The 14,236-nt window shown below is 41.4% G+C and overlaps 1 protein-coding gene across 3 annotated transcripts in view; it reads right to left on the bottom strand.

Moving 5' to 3' along the window:
- The window catches only part of B4GALT6 (beta-1,4-galactosyltransferase 6), a 65,880-nt gene that overhangs the window by 11,363 nt on the left and 40,281 nt on the right, over positions 1-14,236 (bottom strand). Inside the window, exons 1-3 of one of the 3 annotated variants that reach the window (XM_077753836.1) lie at positions 10,173-10,828; positions 9,625-9,749; positions 3,607-3,723 (exon numbers count right to left, since the gene is read on the bottom strand). In XM_077753836.1, the coding sequence (XP_077609962.1) occupies positions 3,607-3,654 (48 nt within the window). In that variant the 5' untranslated portion in view covers positions 3,655-3,723; positions 9,625-9,749; positions 10,173-10,828. Of the gene's footprint in view, positions 1-3,606; positions 3,724-9,619; positions 9,750-10,172; positions 10,829-14,236 lie in introns of those variants that run through there. The other 2 variants (XM_077753834.1, XM_077753835.1) reach the window with 2 other exon arrangements.

Here is a 14,236-nt window from a genome sequence, read left to right as displayed (position 1 = left end):
GCAAAAATCCCCATGGGGCCATCATGGAAGTGGTTACCCCCATGACACACTGTACTGATTGATTTTTTTTTTTTAATGTTTTATTTATTTTTGAGAGAGATAGAGACAGCATGAGCAGGGGAGGGTCAGAGAGAGAGGGAGACACAGAATCCAAAGACAGGCTCCAGGCTCTGAGCTAGCTGTCAGCACAGAGCCCGACACGGGACTTGAACCCACGAACCATGAGATCATGACCTGAACTGAAGTTGGACGCTTAACTGACTGAGCCACCCAGGCGTCCCATGTACTGACTGATCTTAACTTCTATTTTAGGAGTTATTTTCTTAAGTTAATCTTCCTTATTCTGACTATTCTTTATGATGTGCTATTTTTGCAGATTCATGATCTTTATTCTATGTACTGATTATGACCTTTTGTTGTTCTTTGAAGATTTTCTCTGTTCCCTTCATTGTCTCTATTTCCTACTCTCCCTCTTGCTGGATTGGTTTTGCCTTCTCTTGTATAAGCTATCTTCAAAATGTGAGAACCCTCAGCATTTGTGTTTGAGAGTAAGGCACTGAACAGCTGGGGGGAGTCTCCACATACGTGTGCGAGGACTGTGGCATACCGCTCTTGAGTCCAACAGGTACCCCACACATGCACACACACGTGCACAAGCAAATCCTTAACCCAAACCAAAATAAAAACCAAAAGCCCCTCTCCTCCCCACTGTGTTCTACATGTTCTACATGTTCATAGCCCAGAAAATGGCAGCACCCTTGTAACCCTGGCACTGTCGACTATTCTCCACCATTGCTCACAATGCACATCCAATTCACCAGCAATAATATTACTTTTGAATCCAACGTAGCCCAACCTCGACCTCAGCTCACTTCCCCTCTATCACCACCGTAGTGCAAGCCCACATCTCCTCCTACCTGGACATCTGCAAAAGCATTCTAACCACCCTCGTTTCCACCCTTGTCCCACTCTATTCTCTGCAGGGGCCTCCTCTTAAAACATCAGTTAGGTCAGGTCATTCCTCTCCTGAAAGCCCTCTGGCGTCTTCCAGCCTCACGTACGATAATCCAAGTCCTCACCCTCGCCTGTTAGGCCCTCCATTATCTGCTCCTCACGCCCGGACTTCCTCCCACACATTCTCCTCCACTTATTGTTCTAGTGACAGTGGCCTCTGCACAAACACACTACGCACCTGCCTGGAATCCACACCCCATTATACTAGTCAGGGCTGCCCCAACTTCACCTCTTCCAAGAGGCCTTCCCTGAACACTCTATACAAAAGAGCACATGTCTATGTCCTTATTGTTTTCTTTGTCCTGACATTCAGCCCAAGCACCACCTGACACATCCTGAATGATTCACTGCCCATGTCTCCTCACCAGAACGGGGGGCCTTGCCTTGGTTTGTTCCCTACTGCATCACCACTGTTGAATGAATGAAGGGGCTTTGTGGAGGTGAGAAAGTGATGAGCTGTCCTTTTCCTTTGGAGATGTCCAAGTATTACATCAGCCATCTCCTTCCTGGGGTGAACCTATTTCTCTAATAAAGACACAAGTCATGCTCTGTGTCAGCCGGAGGGGTTGGGGGGATTCATTCCTAACTGCTGGTTTCAAAAACACCAGACAAAGAAAAGGCCCGAGGGTCCCCAGGGTCAGCACGCAGACTCACTCAACCCCTCCTGCTTCGGGGCCCTACAGCTTGACTGTGCCGGCACAGTCAGGACTTTGTCTGGTGTGGTTTCTCCACGGGGTCAACTGTGACTTCTTACAAGACACAACGGAGCGATCACCTGGCAACACGAGCAAAGGTGAGGAACTGGGAATGTGACTGTTTTGTAATCAAACTTTTAATCAACCCTGTGACTTTATTAGCCCAGTGCTTCGGTCCACCTGTGACACCTCTCAAGTGCTGGGATCTGCAGGAGTTTGTCCAGCAAACCGCCTCCATTCTTGTCACAATCATCCTCCATAAGCACGGGGGTCCGAACATCCCTGTTCTGTTAAGGAGGTTCTCAGTGCTCCATCTCCTTCCTTACTTCCAGAAACGTGCTGAAATCTCTCAACAACCATCGCTTTGTCCTTCTGGTTTAAAACCTTTTTTTTTCTTTCCCTCTCATTTTAGACATTTGGAAAGGAGAAGTGGTAAATCTGTGTACAATCTCCCACTTTTAACCAGGAGTTCTGAGCCGTTCTTGAATTGCTTAGCACTTCTGGGCACCAGTCCAGCAGAAAAAAAAATCACTTTCTATTTCATATGTGGTAAAGATGTTACTACCTCAAAACCACCCACTATCAACTATGTGGGCCTGAATTAATATTGATCAAGGCTGAGATTTAGACTTAAGAAATTTATAAAATATGGATCTTAGCTGCTCTGCAAAGGTTGCTCCATCACACACACAAAATAATTCAGTGATCTGGACTCTCAGAAGAATAGCCCTTTAAAAACACAACACTGCACCCTCTTCAAGAGCTCAGCTGGGAGAGCAGAGGACCATAAAACCACTGATGCAGACACCTCACCTCCCAACACATTAAGGAGACTGAAATCTCAATAAAGGAAACCAGCAATTGGTAAAACTGACCTAGAAGTTTTTAATTATAGATATAATGAAAGTAGCTAGAAATTTTGATTTATCAGGTAAAAAAAAAGTCATAGTACAGGCTGTTACATTAAAAAGTACATGTGTACTATATGCACCTTTATATGCACAGGAACAAACCTTACAGGAGTGAGGAAATTACATACAGAGAAATGTAAGGTCTAATAAATAGCAAGGATTTCCAGGGGTAAAAATAGAGGCAAAAAGCTAAGAACAGATCTAGAATAAGCCACAAAGGAGCTGGAAAAACATATTAAATATAATAATCTTAGGAACAAAATTTGAATATTTTCCAAACACACACACACAAACACAAAAACCCAAAACCCAGAAGCATCTAATAATATAAGCTAGGTCACTTTATGTCTACTGATAAATAAGGGAATACATTTTTAGGCAGGCTTAGCATGAGTAAAAAGGAGTATCAGGATAAGATGAGGTTATCAATATCAAGAACCAAAGTACCCAAATTACAATATATTTGAAACACAAACAAAATACACCATTTTAGAAATACTACATAAAAATCACTAATAAAATTCATCAAATGCCCTAGTGTTTGGGAGGTGGGGTGGGGAAAAGATGAGGAAAGAAATCCAAGATGATACTTTTAAGTATAAAATTAGATATAACAGGAGTGAAAGAAAACAAAAGTAGGGCAAGTATCTCCAAACAGTTCAAATAAGACTGAAAGAAATTGTATACATGGAATACTGAGACATGAAAAATATTTATAGAGAAAAAATTAGCTGATAATATAGAAAAATAGTTCAAGAACAATATTCCACCTTAATAGGTAGGACATGATGATTAAAAATGACAGGAGCACATCAACTGATAAATGGGTCAACAAAATGTGGCATATATAACATGCTTAATCCTAAATGAGATTTTACCCAAATATTAAACCAGAGATTCACCTTAAGCTAAACATTTTTAATCCCACCATATCGAAGAGTTCAAGTTCCAGTATACTTAGATACCATTCTGAAAAATATTCTCACCTGTTCAATGACATAAAAGGCAAATTCCAGCCTCTGCTTCTGGAGCATTGGAATCAGATGCAAGAAAAAAATTGGGAGATGTTCATGGCGATTCCGGAAAGGAATGAGAACTGCCACCTTTAAAAACAAAATAGTCATGTACATATGTAGATAAATATTGCAATAGCAAGCCCTGAAGATAAAGATAAAAACTGATCCTTAAAAATTTCCAAAGGTTTTAAAGTCAAACCTTTATAGGTTTTCTCTCTAGAGATCCTACAGTGAGAAAAAACAGACGGGGTCCTTGCCTTTTTTCCACTTCCGGTCTCGTGAACCTGGGAGGTGTAAGTGGGCTCTGAGGGCCATTCCTTAGGTTGTGGTATTTATTTATCCTATGGTCACCATGGGAAGTCATGGAAAGAGTTAAAAGGCGTGATAAAATTAGGCTTGGGGATGGCAAAGACTACTATGGAGAGCAGACGGGAGAAAGCCAAAAATCAATTCAGGGAGCTGGTTAGGATTAATGCAACGGTTAAGACAAAAGGTAATGGAAGCTGGAACTGAGTTGAGGGTGGAGAAAAAGAGAGGTACGTGGAGTTTTGAAACATTTAAAAACTAAATTAATAGGACTGGTTTATGGATTGGATATAAGAAGTAGGGGGAAGGGATGTGTCAAGAGTAACTACTAGGTTTTAAAGTAGATCATAAATAATAAATTCATGATTTTAAAACTGAATTTAAAAGAGATTCCACTTCAATATCTACTATCTTACACATGGCTTATCTGGCCTAGAGTTATTTTTGAGAAATATAACAGATATATCATAGAAGTTTCATAATAATATTAGTTTTTTCATTTAATCAAAATGTAAAATTAAATTTTTGACACACTTTATGTTTTTTCAGCGGTAGGATAATACTGAATTTAAAATGAAATTGATAATAAAATTACATTAAAATGTTAAGCTTAACAAAAAAAGTAATGTAAGCAGTAGAAAACAAAGAAATTTCTCCTTTATAAATAGCCAGAAAGGTGCTTTTTACATAATCTAAAGAACAAAATAAAAAACACATATATAGAAATTAGTTTTTCAGTAAATTGATGTTTCTCCTAATAGGAAAAAAAATTACTGGGACTTTCAAAATCAAGACTAAAAACACCATCTATATATAAAATGTGTTAATATAAAATGGGAATAAATGAATAATTATCAATCATCACTTAACTCAAATCCTCTATTTCTTGGATCCAAACTTTGTCATACCAGCTAAATTACACTACAATTTAGACTTTGTCTTTGAAAATGATGAAATGTTTTCTAAACATTGCTTTTCTTAGCTAAACTGGCTTTATTATAATTGTGAATTTTCTAATGCAAATTGAAATTACAACAAATGTTTTATACAGGTTATAAATCCCCAAATCATTAGATTTCCAAGGAATATAACAGTCAAAATATTTATCTAATTACAGTATCTGTGTCACTTTATATTCTGGATTTTAAAATACAGTCTAACCTGGTTATAACAGAAAACTTTGTAGGAACATTAAATCTGGGATTTGCTAAAATTTCACCTAGACCAAATAATTTTTACTAGTGAATGAATAAATGCAAATAATTGAGACAGGGTAGGTTCAGGACCCGGTCCTATTTGTAAAATCAGGTCATGACATTAGACACAGTCAACAGAAATCAGTAACATTTACTAATGTATTTATTTTACATCACCAGGATAAATGAGAGAAATTTTTAAATTATTAAAATACTTTTATTTTTAAAAACCCACAAACGACAATTTAGCAAAATTGAAGATGTCTAAACTAAAATCACCAATACTAATTTTCCCTCAATGCTGATGAGACAGTAGACAAAGAGACAATGGCTGCTATGATGCTGATATTTTCATGTTTGCACTATTTTATTTTCAGTGAGTTGTAAGAACTAAAGAGGTTCCGGCGCCTCTCTGCCAGCCCCACTTTTAATCCCATTCCCTTCTGGTTCACCCATAAGGTACCTCTTGAATGTAAGGCCCACAAGGCCAGAGCAAGGCTAACCCACATCTCATTCCTCCCCCACATGGCAGCCACTGCTGGTTCCGCACACACCCCACTGGGGACCTGCTGACAGGGGTCAGTATCCATTGCTGGCATAGTCACAGAACTCCCAAATCAACACAACTCCCAAAGCAGTTAGGGACCCCTACCTTCTCTCTTAGGAGAACAAACCACTATGAAAAGTAAAAGGAGGGAAAGAAGTCAGATGGCAAGAACAAATCCCTACCACTGGCTTTACCTGAAGTGAACAGTGTGGTAACTTCTGCAGAAATAAGGGTCAGGCTTGCCCTTCCTCATTCTGAATTTGGCCACAAGGCAGCTGCCTGTGACATAATGTAAATGGGCTACAAAAGCAGTTAAGGTGAATTATTTAAAGGAAGACATTTAAAGGAAGAAGCTATTAAATAGCTGCCGAGTCCACATTAAAGACAGTCCATATTAATTAAATACGATTACACTGAATGATGGGTTGAACATATAAGAATAGACAAAGTTGTAGCCTCTAAGTCAGTAATTTGTTCAAGGAAGTATTTAAAATATCAACACTTGGTTTTTTTTCCTTAACCTTATAAGGAAACTGAGAATATTAAAAAAGAAAAAAACTACCAGTGTCTTGGCAAATTCAAAATAAGCTAAACTACTGTCTTAAAACAGCAAATAAATGTCCACATTTTAATGAGACCATTATCAAATAATTTGAATACGCCTAAAGCAAAGTTTTTATTAAAATAAAGTGAAATAGTGTCTTAATTCATTTGGCATGTTCCTTCTTATGGCTGTGGAATGACATTCTCAATCGTTTACAAATTATTGTCTAGAAAATGAAGATCTCCGAGCTCTGCAATAATATATTTAAGGCTTAATAACCTTTGCTTCAGGACATTTCTTATGTGTGCCCTAATTTGCTGTGTGAGCCACTGTCCTGTTGATGCATCTGGAGATAGACAACATCTGGTCATTACCTTCTGCAAAATAACACTTCATCTTCACGAATCTCTCCTTGCCACCTCTTGTTCAAGCAAAATCATCCCATTCAGTTTGCTCCCACTTTAAGCCACTAATCTTACGGAATTTATGCACCTACATTTCTTGCTTGCTTATTTTCTCTTAACTCACCATGAGGAGATTAGCAAGAAAAGTGTTTACTCCATACATTTTTGCCACTAAGTTTCTGTCCTACTTTCAGACTTCAGGCACACCACCGGCTACGGTGTCCCTAGATGACCCGGCTGCAGACTTGCCTACTTGACGGGTGTGGCAGCTCTGCGCCACTGACGAAGACAGAACACAATAGAAGTTGCCGTGCTCTCTCTTCTGAAGTGGTTTCGGGTCCATCGTCCTCATCCTTCCCATTTCCAGTGTCCGCAGGAGCTTCTCAAACGGCAGGCACTTGATAGAAAAATGCAGGTTCTTGTCCCCTTCCACCAATAACATCAGAATGTCTGAGGACTAAGTTCAAGAATATTCACTTTACCAAACACCCTGGGTGGTCCTGAAATGGGTGGCTAAGACTCATCTTTGAGGACCGATCTGGAGCCCTTGCCTCTGAGCAGATACTCACAGCAGGCAGCTGTCTGCTTCTTTAAGCCTTTGGGCTTTAGACAAAAGCAGTTCAGACCTCCACCTGACCCCGGAATGGAAAAGCAAGGTCACAGGTAAACAGTTCCCCTTTTAATGTCCAGAAAAGCATTACCATCTTCCTCTTCCAACCCCCCAGCTGAGGAAGAAGTTTGCTTCCATAAGGTCTCCAACCTGTGCTGCATCTTCCTTTTGAACCTATAGTGTTCAAAATACCTGAGAACTGCTGAAATCACTTGATTTAGAAGATCTCAGTTCCAATTAATTGGCCATCAATGAACCTAGCTGGTATTTCTTTTTAAAGAAAAAGAACCTCAAATATGAAGAATCCAGTTGGTAGCAGATGTTTAACATAAATCTAGTAATTTCTTCTTTCCCTCTCTCTCAACTCTGTTCCAAGATTAGAATGGGACATCATTAGAATGTAAACAGGTTGGAGGCAGGGAGAGGAGGGGAGAGTCCTTAATTAGTTAAATATGTCAACTACAAGTCACCTCTGAATCATGCCCAAAGTTCTTCTCATACTTTCAGCTGCATAGCTCAGAACCAGAAACTGTATTCTGAGAAGGGTTTGCAACAAGTCATAATAAGAGCAGCATTACATATGGTTCCTAAATAAAATAAGCTTATTTTTAGATCCTTGAATTAGCTTGCTCCTCGGAACTCCACTTCCAATATTGTTACCTAGTTATTCACATGGAGCTTACAGTCTACTAAAATCTTTAAATAGAACTACTTGTCTGTGATATACCTTTCACCCAGAAAGTGAGAAGAAAAAAGCAAATCATAAAATTTAAAATCCAATGTCTGATATAGACCAATGAAGAAAGAACAAGAATACTTGATGTTTCCAATCCCAGATTACTCAACCACACTGCACAATTCACACCCAAGCAGTATGGTGTAACCCAAAATATGTCTGAAGACCAACCTCCATGCTACCCCACAGCTGTTGAGATTAATTATGCTTTTTTCCTTCATTAGCATTCAACATACATACTCATCACCCAAGCAAGAAAAATAATTGATTTGCCCAGGATTTGTTTTAAAAGTAGAATTGTGTAAATTAGGCCCTATTTTATATACAAATGTGAGGAAAAATCAATCACGAAATATGAAGATTCAACTGAGTCTGACCAGACAACCGTAAAATAAATGATTTGCCAAATTTGTACTGGAATCCATTTAAGCAGCTTTACAACTTCTTTGAGGCAAAAAACAAAAACAAAAACAAAAACCCACATTTATTTAATAATTTAGAGCAAGGCTCTCTCTCCCTCTCTCTCTGCCCCTCCCCTGCTCGTGCTCTCTCTTTCAAAATAAATAAATATACTTGAAAAAAAATGTAACGAGGCATTTATTTGTCTTGTAACCTCAATTCAACAAAACTGGGTTTAGTTCTTACCTTAGACCAGATAATATGCCCTGTATTAGGGATGCAGATATAAATAACACACTTCCCCAACACAGAGAGTTCAAGGCCAGGTAAGTCAGAGCACTTTTATCTACATTCTCCTTCACAGCAGTGATTTTTTTTTTTTTTTTTGGTACCAAAAGACAAATATTTTAGCAAAATACTAATATTTAAAAGAGGAATTGTAAACTTTTCCCAAATTAAGGCTATATCACAATCCTTCAGATACAACAATTGATTTAATCCTCTGTAGTTTTCACTTGAATTCTGTAAATGCTATTTCCTGTTCAAACATAACCACCTTACAGGAACGTATGTGTATGTGCCCACTCGCCAATTTCACAGGACTGTGAGCAACTCTGATTTAAATCAGGGTTTGCAACTTATTGTAAACAGCAGATCATTCCCTAATAGTTGTTCACCCAGAACATTAAGTCAAACTCTGATGTGTCAAAAAGATGAAAAGCTTGTGCTCTGCCTTCTGAAACAGAGGTGAAGAACCCAGAGTTCTCCTTTTTGTGTCCCACAGTGGCCTCCAAGCAGCCTCTTGAGGATTTTGAGCCTCTAAGGAACACCCCGGGGTGAGACCCAACTGGAAGTCACAGTTCCAGGACTCTGTAGGGGCATGCCTGCAGGTGACAGTGATCATTAGGGACAGCAGCAGGATGCAGAGAAGTCAGAGCCTCTCTTCCAAACAGAACAAAGAGAAAACTCTGTTTTCCAAACCAATCTCAAATGAGGTATCTATTACCAGGATCTCCAAGAGACAACACATGAGCACATATTTTGAATATGCATAGGAATGGTTACAGTCTTCCCAAGTCACACTATTCAATCCCATCTGAACTGTCAATACCTATACATTAAATACAAAAACTCTGATGCCTTAAATTTTCAAGACAAATATATTTCACTATGTATTCTGAATCAAGCACTCTTTTCCCCAAACACACAGTAACAATTATATTACTTATGAAAAAATTTACCTCACCTTCCATCTGGGTTTACAGTCTTTAGGCCTCCAGTGACCTCCTGGCTCAATATCTAAATCCTTGGAGAAGAGTTGATGAATTTCATCAAAACTGATTTCACTTACATTGACATTGAGGAATCCCCCTAGAAGGTCAAACACGTGAAGAATTGTTTTAATATGAAGCAAGACAAACAACAATCGGTAGGGCTGATGGCATAACTTAGTTGCCAGGAGAGTACAGTTTATACCTGTTGTCACCACATAATTGTTAGTATCACTCCCTTTCAATTTTAGTTTGCATGATAAATTACACGATTACTCCACTATCTTTGGTAAATCAGCCACAGATAAGATAGATCAAATTGTTTAATATAGCAAATATTGTTAATAGTCTTTGGGAAATGTTTGCATGACATTACAAATTAGCTTATTACTGTAATTTGACAACTGATGTCCATATTTTAAAACTACTTTTAATTTTCACATAGTCGACCTAGGTAGCATGAGAGCACGGTCTGTAAGTGTTAATTAAGCGGTTCGATTGGCAGGAAGCCGCCGAATCTTACCTTCTGTGTACTGGGGACACTATTTTACTTCTCTGTGCCTCAGCCTCCTTCTTTGCAAAAGCAGAGGGTAACACCCGCCTCCCCGTGTGGTTGTGTCCACCGGATAAAAGAGTGCCATGAGAAGGATCAAGCAACAGCGTCAACCACACAGGTACATGCTCAACATATGTTAGCTATTCCTCCTGTCCCCTACTTTACTGACGTTTCTTAAGAGAGAGAGAATTCTCAAACACAACTCAACAAATTTATATGTTTACCACCTACCCAGTATCCCCTTGATATGCAAAACTGGAAAACTATAGGCTTTTAAGATATTCCTGGCCTAGCAGGTGCTCACTTTCTAAGTTCATAAATTTATTACTTGAGGTGTTTTTACTACTAGCTTTTCTGTTGCGTACCGCTGAAATGACAAATGACTCTGATGGAAAGTCATTTCCATTAACCCAAGTGGAAACAGAACTGGGAACTAACTGGGAACTAAGTTCTGTCTAACCTCTTCATCTCATAAAATACATACCAACAAATGAGGCTTCCCATTTCAAGTGCTCTGAGCCTGACTGGCCATGACTCCACATAGAAAACCCTCAGTTCTTCGAGAGAGAGCCCTCTCCTTTCCTCCTGCTATTCTGTATCCTACGGCTTCACAGCTGCCTCTCTTCCCATCCCTCCCTTCCTCCTAACTAGGCAAGAGTACTGGTAGCTTTCATTAAGCACTCAGGCATGCCAGCAAGAAGTAAATAAAAAACAAATGCCAGGTAACTGGGTGGCTCAGTCGGTTAAGCATCTGACTCTTGGTTTCGGCTCAGGTCTGATCTAGCGGTTTTGTGAGTTTGAGCCCCTGCATTGGGCTCTGCGCTGACAGTGCTGCAGAGCCTGCTTGGATTCTCTCTCTCTCCCTCTCTCTCTCTGCCCCTCCCTGACTCGCACTGTCTTTCTCTCAAAATAAATAAATAAACTAAAATTTTTTTTTAATAAAAATAAAATACATATGTCTACATTTCAAAGGATAAGCTCGGGGGAAAAAGAGTGCAATCTTCTGATGTCTGCCAGTTCTCCTGACTATGTCTGTGGTCTTTTACCCAGCCTTTCATGTAAGTAGCTAATCTTAGAAAGGTTAGGCTCACCTAAAGGAAAGAGTAACGTATGATCTTGAAGAGAAAGGGCAGGTCACAATGTAAGACTGATCAATGTAAGTACCAGCTCAGCAGACCAAGACTGAATCCACCACTGTAATCAAATAAAATTCACACAAATAAATCTGATGCACTTAATGGTATGCGTGATTGCTAAAATGATAGTCATTATAAATAATAGGCAGTTCACATAAGTTACTGAGGCTGGAATTCGTTACGCACTGTTAAACCAATTTTTTTGGCCTTTTTTCCAGCTTGGCTGCTTTAACAGCTGTAATCATCATTACTGTCAGCACTGTCCCCCAGTCTCATTTGCTGTTGCATTTTCATCTCAAACACTCAGGCGCTGGCCAATGAAGAGGCAAGTCTTACATCTCTCTTCTCAGTGGGCAGGGACTCCAGTGCCCACCACTTACTATCTCTCATGTGTGAAGCACCCCGAGTCCAGCCCACTTCTGCTGGGCCCCACCCCACACCGCCCTCAGAGTCCCTCAGCAGCCTTCCTGTGTGCTTGCTGCTCTTTCCTCTGAAACCCTAGTTGTACTGGCTGATGGCCAAAGGCAACCCAGGGGCATGAAGGTGTCATGCCAGTCGTCACAGCAACTTACTATTTTGCCAGGGAGGGGAGGGGATGGTAGGGGACAGGCCTCCAAGATAGGATGGCCACCACTGGGAAAACTAAAAGTGTGATTGGAAAGAGAAGAGGAAGAAGAAACACAAAATTAGTGGGGTGGAGTGGGGTACAAGGAGACAAACAACTCTGTTTTTCTGAGTTGCTGCCTGGGGATTTCAAAGTATGATACCCCTATTTGCACCCACAGTCTCAACATTTAGATAAGGATGCGACTTTAGGATTTCCGCCATCACTTCCTGCTTTGCTTTTCCCCAGGGCACCTTTTTAAATAATCATTTAAAGTTAAGCCGTTAAAGGGTTAAGTGACCTCTGCCCCAACCACCCTACAAGCGATAGGTGCTCTATCTCCTGCTCATTCAACCTGGAGCAGAGGACTGCCCCTCCCCATCTCAGAGCCCCCTTGCTTCTGGAATCAGTAAGTAAGTAAATCTTGTGACTCTACTTCCTTCATGTGGGTGTACTGAAACTGTAACTCCAGTCAAAATGACTCCGTGGGTTTCACTTCCCCAAAGTGGGAGCTTGGATGCTGCCTACCCCATGTGGGTGGCTTGTGCCCACTCATGCAGCAAGTCATCATCCGGGTATTCTTAATTCAAGATACCGTTCTGCTTCTCAACACAACTGGAGATAAAGATGGGACTGTGGGTGCAGTTTGTAGCCCCATATGATGTCCTGGAGCTGCAAATAGCTTACTAACCTCCTCTCCCAGACCACTCAGTCTCCCTGGGAAGGAGCCACTGCTTGCTGGCAGTCTGTGGCACTGTTTCACACTGCTGCGTACCATCCACAGATCCCGACCCTAAATTGTTGATGCTGTAAAAGTCAGACTCCCCTGCAACGCTGACCACCAGCAGGCTCTGGTCAGTGGTAGGTGTGTTGCCCACTAATCGCTAAACGAGTCCGTGCTGTGTGTCAGGTCTGGAAGTAATCTGCAATCCTCGTATGCTAGAGTCCCCGCACTGGGCCAAGGTGAACTAGTGGGGACAACAGGGTCCTGCCACCTTTCCCCAGGCAGGGACAGTGGATGCTATCAGCCAAGGGGAGTTTTCTTAGATGAGTGCCACAGGCGTGGTTGGCTGCTGGGCCCACGCTGTTGGTGGCTGGGACTAGGGTGTTGAGCTTGGAAAGCCAGTCCTAACAGATGAGAGAGGTGACTCTACCAGGGGCATCACCAGTACAGGAAATGCAGACAAAGACGGGAATAGACTCTCAGGAAGGGACCTCCCCCACAAGCCTCCGGAGTCCGCAGGGATGGGCAGGAAGAAGCTGCTTCACCCAATGTGGGTTTCTATGGCTTGGCACCAGGCCCACCCACCCATCACAGTTATTACAGCGCGGTTCCCTGTGCGCGGACAAGCCTCGATGAGGCATGCCTCCTCTTCTATAAGACTGGGATGGGCTAATGGGCATACTACCACTTGACCTCCTTGACCCAGAGGGTGCCCTTGGGGCCAGAATCTAAGCAGTTCTTCTTAAAGCACCCCCACCCAATTATAAGGCCATACTGTTACAATTCTCAGCAATGTTAATTACAGCATAATAGGCATTAGCCCACATTAATGTGTAGCCATACATGAAAAAGATAATTTTCCTGAAGCCCAAATCTTGTTTGCCCTCCGCCCCTTCAGCCAGGAACACAACAGAGGGCCCTTAGAGATATTAGGGCCTCCAGGCCCTTTCTCAGTCTCCATGGAGAAGTGGCACCTCAACTCAGCTCTCTCATAAGATGACCAGAGGGCCCTCTGTGTGAGCGGTTCTGGAGATCAGGGGTCCCTAATCCAGGACAGCTCAAATACAAAACGGAAGCCTTTGCTCAGGCACTGTGGGCTCTTTAAGAGACCACCAGCCCACCTTGAAGGCAAATGGCATCACCGCCTGGAATGTCCCAGCCCTGGCACCAGGACCTGGGGTCCCATACTCTGACCTCTGAGAGTGGAAGCTGCCAAGGCTGCTGCCCTTGGGATCCAGAGCTTGTTTCTCTTCTGGGGGCGGGGGGACAATTACCCACATAGTTCCCTAATTATCCACTAGGACACAAATAATAGACAATCTTCCTATTCAAGTCTTCGGACAGTCTTAAATATTTTTTTACAATAGGCAGAAATCAGAGCTTATTTTGAGGGCTGCTATAATTCCGTGGCACCTTACCAGGTTCAACAAAGGCTGTTTCCCTAGTTAGTGGTCTACAAAGCTAATATATTGATCCTGTCCCCATCTGATCAGCAGAAGGACCCCCAAACGTCTGTCCCTATGGCTTGCCTGACCTCTCTCCATGGTGCTCAATTGCTCTAATGCAG

The sequence above is a fragment of the Crocuta crocuta genome, unplaced genomic scaffold (genome assembly GCF_008692635.1).
Source record: "Crocuta crocuta isolate KB4526 unplaced genomic scaffold, BGI_CrCroc_1.0 scaffold231, whole genome shotgun sequence".
NCBI classification, from domain to species: domain Eukaryota; kingdom Metazoa; phylum Chordata; class Mammalia; order Carnivora; family Hyaenidae; genus Crocuta; species Crocuta crocuta.
This window is presented reverse-complemented; position numbering and strand designations above follow the sequence as displayed.